The sequence below is a fragment of the Pleuronectes platessa genome, chromosome 14 (assembly GCF_947347685.1).
Source record: "Pleuronectes platessa chromosome 14, fPlePla1.1, whole genome shotgun sequence".
NCBI classification, from domain to species: Eukaryota; Metazoa; Chordata; class Actinopteri; order Pleuronectiformes; family Pleuronectidae; genus Pleuronectes; species Pleuronectes platessa.
In genome coordinates this window covers 15,472,846-15,482,409 of record NC_070639.1, presented here as the reverse complement: position 1 = coordinate 15,482,409, position 9,564 = coordinate 15,472,846, and the positions used below count along the sequence as shown (strand labels likewise).

Sequence of the window (9,564 nt, the reverse complement as noted above, 5' to 3'; positions counted from 1 at the left end):
TAAATACCTCTGCAGCGAGCGGAACAAAGGAGGGTGCACATTGCACACTGCAAATTCAGCAGAGTGTGAAGACGCTCTAAACCCAACTTTCTATTACCGTCTCTAAATAGCTACACAAAGACAGTGGCCATTTCCAGAAGAATCACAATTGTCACTGGTTAATGCCTTTTCAAATTATGATGGATTTGCATCCGGGTTTAAATGATTGACTGAGAGGGAGAGACTCACTTGGGGTCGATGGGTTTGAAATATGATGACTGGACGAAGGCATTAGTGAAAAAAAGCGCCTCGCCCCACATTGCCTTCACTTTTCCGCTGCACAGGATGAGATGTGACGTCTTCTCATTTGTAACAATCACTTCTGCTTTGGCAAAGTTACATTTCAGCAAATAACTCTGCAGAAGAATGCACGTTTAGACTGAAAACTAAGAGGGATAGATAATAACACTATGAGAATCCAACTCATTTTCCCCTTTTCTCCTAAAGCGGCCATAAATCATCCATCCCACAAAACACTTGGCACCTTTTTTTGGGGGGGTAATTATGCTCCGTGGTGAGCACTCCCTATTCCTGGAAACCATTTGCTATTGTTCTGGTCCGACTCCAAGAGTGTCTGTAGTTTCCCCCCCCAAGACAGAAGCGGAAGCCTAAGGAGGCAGAGTGGTGGTATCGGTAGATGGTGGGTCACCGTCCAGGGCGCTGGTGCAGAGCATTAATTGCTGAATCAGACTTCATGGCTGGCATCCCTGCAGGGGATGTAATTGCGAAAGGGAAGCTTGCTGACAAGGCAGAGGGAACTTTGTGGAGGGGCTAATGACTGGGAAACTCCATCTAACATCAGTAGAAGCAGGCACCTTCAGGTCATCACACCACATGGAGGTGAAACCCCATGTCACTTATTATGTATTCAGGTTAGAAAGACCAGAGCGGATGAGCTGCTGAGATTCTGCTGAGTTTAATCACATCTGTAAAGTTTCAATCAAACAAACCATTTGGAATCTGTTGAATGCTGAATATTATATAGATTTCCTATTCTTGTTACTGCATGCAATATCGACATTCTCTGAATATTTAGAAGAAGGAAGTCAATAATGATATGTGACAAACAACACGTCTATAGGCATGAACCTTTACCGGCATCAACACGCATGTACAGCAAAACGAATCAAAAATCATTCAAATCAAATATCTTTGAGTCTAAGTGAACATTTTTGCCAAAGATAATAAGCTTGTCTTGACGCGTACTTAAGATAACGTGTTCATGAGACAAACGGTTTAGTGATGTCATGGTGACATTGACCTTTGACCTCTAAATTATTAACAGTTAATTTTTTTTTGTCCAAGTGAATGTTTGTGCCAGATGTAAGGAAGTTCCCATAGTGACCTTCAACCGACAAATTCTAATCAGTTTATCTTTTGAAGAAGCTCTCTAAAGGTGTTCCTGTGAGGTTGCGTTCACAAGACAGAAAATAAAAACGTGTTCTGTAAGGTCACAGTGACCTTGAACCCCAACATTCTAATCCGGTGATTTATCCTTGAGTCCAAGTTTTGTCCAGATGTAGAGTCAGAATCCCTGCTGATGTATCTCTTTCACAGGGACATGAGGTCAACTTGACCTTGGTCCTACACCTTTGGACCAAGTACTTGTTCTGGGGCCGTATTCACAAAGGATTTTAGGGCTAAAAGTAGGTCCTAACTGGCGAATTTAGGAGTAACTCCTAAAAATAATGGGCGTGTCACTCTTAAATGTAGGACTCCTAACTTTTTTCACTAAGAGCAATTCACAAAGTATTTTAGGCCTAAAAGTAGCACCTAAGTCAAGGAGAGCTTAAAAGTCCTCAAGAGGACTCCTAACTCACTAAGACCTATTCACAAAGAATCCTAAAATGGCTGCGAGACGAAATGCTTTGGAGACAATGGAAGACCGTGAGTTAATCAAGAGATATAGGCTAAATCGTGAGGGTATTCAACTTGTTGTGGACTTAGTGCGGGATGCAATAACATCCCAGACTAACAGGAATAATCCCATTAGTCCCGAAATAAAATGTTTAGTAACACTACGTTATTTAGCAACAGGGAAAATGCAACTTTGCAATGCCGACGATTTAGCAATATCACAACCATCAGTCAGCCGTGCCATAAACCAAACTATCAACGCGCTAGCTAGACCACATATCATCCAACAGTTTATCCGGTTTCCTTTGGACATTCAACAATTACACAGGATCAAAGCCAACTTCATGGCGATTGCAGGTATGCCCGGTGTGGTCGGTGCTATTGACGGGACGCACATAAAAATAATTGCTCCATCAAAAGATGAGGACGTGTTCGTCAATAGGAAGAAAGTGCATTCCATCAACACGCAGGTTGTTTTTGATGCAAATTTCAACATACTGGATGTTGTTGCAAAGTGGCCTGGAGCTACCCATGATTCGCGCATTTTAATGGAGAGCGGTCTGAGGCAGCTTTTTGAGAGGCACCATGTACCAGTTGGGTGTCACTTGCTGGGTGACAGTGGCTATCCCGGCAAGACGTGGCTTTTGACACCCTACCTCAATCCACAACCGGGAGCACAGCTAAAGTATAACATGTAAGTGATTACGCAGATTACGCTTAGTCCTATGCGTAAAACACATCGTATTGGCTCTTTGACGCCTTTTATTTGTTAAATCCATATTTATTATTGTTTACCGTTTTCCTCCATATATGTTAGAGCACACAAACATACACGAAATGTTGTGGAGAGAGGAATTGGGCAGATGAAACGTCGGTTTCATGTACTCCACGGCGAAATACGCCTCACCCCAGAGAGGGCAAGCACAGTCATCACTGTATGTGCCATTCTACACAACCTCTGCAAGCGGAGGAACATTCCACAGCCAGACGATGATGACGATGAAGAGGACGATGACCCCGATGATGATGATGATGGCGCTCGACAACATGACAATGAATTTGGCCGTGTGGAACCGAGTGGACTGGCATTTAGGGATCACTTTGTGAATACACATTTTAGGTATGGTTGGCACATTTTAACACCTTGGCACAAATCAGTCAACACACATGTGTAGTTCATAACATTTATTTTTTCAATTTTTCAACTTTTCGATCTTAAGACTGTAATATTCTGTCTTCATTTTTATTAGCCACTCTTTCGCTTTGAGGACCTTTCTTTGCCTTTTTAAAACCCTCATTTCCATCCTCAATTTCTTCTCGTACAGTGAACTGGTACCAGCAGCAGGAGGGAGAGGAGAGCCAGTGGGTGCACCAAGAGGGAGAGTTGGAAGAGAAAGGGGTGGAAGAGGAAGAGCTGTGAGAGGAGGTGCAGCTGGGAGAGGAAGAGCTGTGAGAGGAGGTGCTGCTGGAAGAGGAAGAGCTGGCAGAGGAAGGGCTAGGAGGGGGAGAAGAGGAAGAGCTGTGTGATGTGATGCTGCAGCTGGACTTTCATCTTCATTTCTCCTGTGGGGAATATATATATATTTAATTTGTAACACATTTTTGGGAAGTGGGTTGACCAGTTGCACGTTGTAATTCTTCTGTAAATATTAAACAGAAAGGTTTTTCATGAAGCCTTTTGAAATCATTGCATGCATACCCCTCAATCTCCTTTAGCAACTCGACTGCAGGATCAGCTGCACCCTGAAGGCCAGTAATGCTTGCGTCCGAGCCTAGGACGGCGTACACCACCGATGCGACCGGGGACAACGGCTTTGGTGCAGATCCTCCTCCAACAAATTAAATTTCAGTTTCATTCACGTTTCATATCACTGTAGCCTTTGTTAATTGTAAATTTAAGACATGCAAATGCATTTCCCAAATGAATGCAAGCAATGATAATAATGGACTTACCGGTAGCCGCAACAGCTCTTTTATAGTCGGCAATCTCAAACCTACACTGTGATTGCAGGGCATACCAACGTCTTTCGCAATCGTCGGTAGAGCGACAAACAGCAGGGAAGGAAGCATTTATGTTTACGCATATTTCTTCCCATGCCTCCCGCTTCTTCTTACTGGTCACTCCAGCCCCGAATCTACCCTTTATTACCCCCCTCCGCTCCAGCACAAACTGGGCAAGTAGTAACAATTGGTCCTGGGACCAATTGGCCTTTCGCTTGCGTTTCACGTTTTCAACATCCATCATGATAGGGGGACTTGAACGGCGGTATGGGCTGTTATTTAAAGTGTTTTAAGTGCTGAAAAATGCTCATTGGATAGTATTTTGCAGGGTGCTTTTAATTGCCTCCTTGATTGAAAGCAATTTACGTATTTTTATTGTTTGCTTTCTCTCTCTCTCTTGAACGTGCAGGCTACAACGTCATTATCGTGGTCTGCACAAACTTGTCATCATGCGTGTATTCTGCTAACTGCACTGTCCATAACTACTTCATAGGAATTCATTTCTAGCCTAGTCTATTTCCTTGTTTTTCGGTAATTTAGTGGGCTCGTCTGAACAACCAATCACCGCACTGACCGCTTCTAAACTCGTGCACGAGAATCAACGTCATCCATAGCAACGGCGCGTCACTCTTAGTTCACTCTTAGTGATTTATCCTTAGTAAGAGTAGGTCTCAAAGGCTTTGTGAATAACTTTTAAGAAAAAACTCCTACGTAAAATGTTTTAGCGCGAGTTAGGAGCACTCCTAGCGCTAAGATAAAATCCTTTGTGAATACGGCCCCTGAACTGGATCAAATACCTCAAAGCTTTTTGTGGCTCTTTCCATGGAACAGAAATGTATTGTAAGAATAAGACTCAGTCTGTGGGAAAGAAGGATGATGGGACCGTCCAGAGCAGTTTACCCAGTTTAATCTAATAGCCCACATGTGCATGTATTGATTCTGTAGAAATGGATAGAGGAGATCAAGAGTGGTTATGGGAGTGTTACTGTTGATTCTACTGTTTTTTTTTTAAACAACAATTTTTTTCTCAGGGTTCTTCGGTGAAACTGGCCCCAGGCAAACACACATGGCTTTTATATCACAGGCGTGTGGCTAATTGAACCCCGGAGGGCAGTGGGAAAATAACTGTGTGTACATTTTGTTTACTTTAGCGTGTGCTCTCAGATGCCTTGCCATGGGCGTCTGTCCTACAGTATGACTGTCTTGCATAATGCACAAGTGACTGTTAGTAACATCAAGCTGGAGTTGATTCAGTCAACAGACCAGGAACAGACCTGTTCTATTCATTTGGGCCCGAGCACCAAACAGTGGGAGGCCCTATTGAAACTTTAAGGATGATTATAATTTTATTTATTTTTTTCAGGCAAGTGAATTGGCATTTTGAGGGATCTAACATGCTCCAATCATTACCAACGTTTGCAGGAAATTAGAAAGTGGTGATAATGTACGTATTCTGGAGTAATTCTAAAAGGGCGTGGCAAAATGGCTCAACAGCGCCCCCTGGAATGCAGCCCCTGAGTTCACATTGCCCGATCTTCACAAAAATCGAGACACAGATGTATCATGACCAGGCAAACAAAAAAGTCTAACCGAGCATTTTGAAAAACGCAACAGGAAGCCCGCCATTTTACATTTCATGTAGAGATTTCACAATGTTCTTTTTCAACTTGAGCAGCGGAACAAGAAGCGAGGGGACAATTTTCCGTGACTTTGGTCCTACATTTTGGGCATGACATGTACCAATCTCATGCATCTGCAAATCTCATAAATTTACAAATCTGATTACGTGCACATAGATACTGAATACACATCTGCAGGTTCCTGTACTCATGTACAAATCATAGTACCCTCACATGGATCGACATACAGTTACACAAATCTATACACACACAAACGCACATATAATATCGATACAATATTTGCCCAATACCTTTTTATTATTCTTAAAACAGTTCTATGCAAAACCTTCATGGTACTTTCAAAATAGATCTGGTTGAACAATGTCATGTGGCCCAACTTTGTCTTTGTGAAGATAAATGATCCTCAGTGTTGTGCGACATGCTGGTGCAGAGATGAGCCGTTCGGAACAGGAGAGGACATGAGGTGACTGTCTTTGCCTAATTTAAATGCTCAGCTGGTCATGTGTCTGCTGGCTGATGCATATGTGTTGCAAAGGCCTGATTGTGGTTCCAGTGCAATGTTCTGCAGATAACCATTGCTTTTATTTCAGGACTGGCAAAGAAACAACCGAAGTATTTCTTGTAAAATTCAAATTTAATGTGTGTATGATTTGCCAGCTAATTAATACGTTTAGTAGAAAATGAAATGCGAAAGATTTATTTTTTCTGGTAGCACATTCACTTCTCCGAAACCCAGTTTGAGCTTCATCCAATTGCGGCGCAGGACATTTACAATCCAATATCTGGGTCCCCACAGTAAATGGTGTGTTGTGTAACCGCTGTCTCACAGGCTGTAGACTGATGCAGCTTTTGGCACAGACGGCCTCCCCGGCATTATGTGCCGTAAGTGAATTAAATTAATGCATCCATCTCCTCTCTGCTGCTAGATGGTATTTATTAGTCTGATCTACATCCATAAGTCTTATTCTGTGTCACAACTCCATCTTTCATGCTGCCGGCTGAATGAAAAATGCAAGTGGCGTGCAATAACAGCTCGCTGCTTGTCTGATGAACAGATACGTGTGACATTATTATTCAAGCGTGCGGGCAAAGTGCCGCCCTGTCGGTGAATGGCTCTTGACCGTTTCTTCGCCCCCCTGTCATCACTCAAGAGCTGTTACCGAGCGGGACATGCCAAAACGAGTTCTGAATTTCAGGATGCGATACACATTACAGCCATTACAAAGAAAATGGTAAAGGTTTTGTATTTATATAGTGCTTTTCTAGTCTTGATGACCACTCAAAGCTCTTTACAGTACAGGTTGACATTCACCCATTCACACACACATTCATACAGTGCATCTATTCGCAGCACTTTGTTATTCTAAGGGGGGCCATTCGGGGTTCAGCATCTTGCCCAAGGACACTTCGTCATGCAGATGGGTCAGACTGGGGATCAAACTGCAGACCTTCAGGTTGGAGGACGACCACTCTACCCCTCAGCCACATCTGGTTTTCTCAATCCATTATTAAAGTCCTGCTGTGGAGAGTTGCAACAACACCCCCAGACGAGAACTGGGATAGGAAATCAACTGAACCATGAGAACAGAGCATTTCGCTTCGACGTTGGGAATCACATGATCTCTACTGGGTGAGGATCCCGGAGACTCGGTTTAACCGACATCTAGGTAGGCAGAAATTGTCATTTCCAAGCAACGGACGACTCGTGTTCACTAACGGAGCAAAGCAGAACCCGTGATACTTTACAGTGGCTTGTCACTAATCTGGGTTGAGCTCAAAGCATTAAAAAACATTCAGGATAGATCCAGAACTGGATTTAAAAGATTCTCCCCTTTTTGGCATCGGGGAACAGCCATGCAGTCGCAGAGCAAAAAAATACGGCCCGGTTACATATTCCGGTGGAGTAGCTGTGTCCTTGTGATGCATGTAATCCTTTACTCCCTCTCCACTTATTGCTCCTCTGTTGACAAATAGCTGCTTTTCCACACATGGTTTGGCAAAGAAATGGATTACACACATTTCCACCACCGGGCCACACACTGCAGGATTCATCATAACACTACATCACATTTATCTTTTGAACTGACCTTTTCACTAGGGACAATTGTGGCAAAAAGTCTTCATTTTGTAATGGATGGCTGTTTGTAACTAGCACGTGCACGAGTGTGATTGTGCGACCGTTAAAATGTTCCATAAGAGCACCGACATAGAAGCTCTGCTGCAGTGTGGTGCATCCGTCTTTGCAGCTGCCAGTGTGGGATCCACACTTCATCCCTTTCTAATGTCTCCTGTCATGTGCTTCTGAAGGACACAGGTAGCAAAGCCTCGGCTCCCGCTGCACACCCAGCGATGTAACACAGCGAGGCAAGGTTAATGCCACCCGTCAGTGTCACAGAGACAAGCCCCCTGATTATGATTGATCAGGTTCTTATCAAGCCCCCTTTGTGCTACGAGAGACGTTCGCAGAAAGGCGACCGCGCGCTGCTTTAAAACTAAAACAGTCCTTGGAGAGAGATCACGAGGTGCACCTACTGCTAGGAACTGTTAAGGTACAAAAAAAAAACTCTCAATGCAATGTCATCTGCTACGGAGTTAAGAGTAATGAGAAACCATGGTGTTGCTGCATTTTGATTGGCACTTTGACCTGACAGGTTTTTTAAACGCAAATTCTTTCGCGATTACAATCAGTCATCGGAGCCTCCCGCTGCGGCGATGGCAGATTTATGGAAATTAGGGGAATCATAATCCTGATCAGGTTGTCGGCTTATTGTGAGCACGGAGCTTCACATCTCTGCAGTAATTGCCTCTTGCAATCTTCCTAATCTTGCTTGACATACCAGCAAATCCACGGGGTCTCTGTTGTTATTTTCGGCGGTGACCTTGGCTCGGCATCAAAGCTCATGAAGGGAATATAGCCTTCGACCTTAAGATTCCATGTGGATTTCACCGAGGTTTTACTTTCTCTTCTGAAAACATACTCCAAGCATAACTGGAAAGTGGTGCACAAAAACAAAACCAAAATAATTCTGATCAACAATGACGTTCGGTGTGAAGGGGTGCGACTTTGGAATCCATCAAACACTCAAGTCTTTGAAATGAATGGAATGAGGGGGAGGAGCTCAAATCCGAGTCCTCAAAAGCAGACTAATTACCCTAAAACACTGATAACACTCAAAACCTCCATTTCCTTTAGGCCATGCATAATGGTTTATTAAGTCTACATAATTGGCCATAATTACAAACGGGTGTTAGATCCTTTGTGTAAGAAACCACAGCATTTTTACCATAATGTTACCTTTAATGTCAAATAGTAGACACTAATTAGCTTTCTCTTTTAAAAGTTTGAACAACCTTTTGACACTGATGATATTTATAAATTACAACAAGGTTTAATAAGTAATTAACATCCAATCTTAAATGTAGTTTACTGCAGCCTTTAGGGAAAATAATGGGGAATAAATTTAGATCTGACATCACCTCAAGACGATTATAAATCAGGCAAAAAAATAGACAACTCCTTAGAGTGTGTAGCATGAGCATGTATGTCTTTAAAAACAACATGCATTCTCTGGAAGGCACATGCTCTGTAAGGTGGGATGAGCTGTTCGAGAGTTATATTTACTAATCCAGAGCAAAGTTGGCACCACATCAAATATGTTCATTGTTAACTAAACATGATATTGTGCTATAGGTAGTGATCCAGTGAATATGGCCTGTGACCAATCCTCCATATGAAATCTGAAGGCAGAGCTATGATTTAATGGGTTTGAGTAAAATAGTTCTTGTTATTCACATGCATGGACACAAGCTCAGTCTGGAGAGGAGTTGGATTAACATTTAAGATGCAGCCGGGGAAAACCTGAACAAATTGATAAAACGAATCTCCGTGCAAAACTCACGTACAAGTTCAGAAAATGCCGATTTCATCATTTTCAAAGACTGACAACATTTTGAAATGTTCCTTTCCCCCCAGATCTTTATAAAATTTGGTGTGAATTCTGTGTTTCTATCAGGAATTAGATTTCTA

General features: G+C 42.8%; 1 protein-coding gene and 1 long non-coding RNA gene across 3 annotated transcripts; one reads left to right on the top strand and one right to left on the bottom strand.

The window, feature by feature from the left end:
• Nucleotides 1-2,546: 2,546 nt before the first annotated feature.
• Nucleotides 2,547-3,569, top strand: LOC128456541 (uncharacterized). Of its 2 annotated transcripts, XR_008341860.1 has the most exons (3): nt 2,547-2,590; nt 2,714-3,016; nt 3,222-3,569. XR_008341860.1 is itself a non-coding variant. In XM_053440753.1 (2 exons), exons 1-2 carry the CDS (start codon nt 2,760-2,762, stop codon nt 3,421-3,423), a joined length of 459 nt encoding a protein of 152 aa, XP_053296728.1. In that variant the 5' UTR covers nt 2,554-2,759; the 3' UTR covers nt 3,424-3,569. The 2 variants fall into 2 exon arrangements, 1 of the variants encoding a protein (XP_053296728.1); XM_053440753.1 differs by having other exon boundaries at nt 2,554-3,016.
• On the bottom strand, nt 3,067-3,843 carry LOC128456542 (uncharacterized). The gene is made up of 2 exons (XR_008341861.1): nt 3,596-3,843; nt 3,067-3,459 (listed from the first exon to the last, which is right to left on the bottom strand). It is a non-coding gene; the product is annotated as an uncharacterized LOC128456542 (long non-coding RNA).
• Between the last annotated feature and the right edge of the window lie 5,721 nt (nt 3,844-9,564).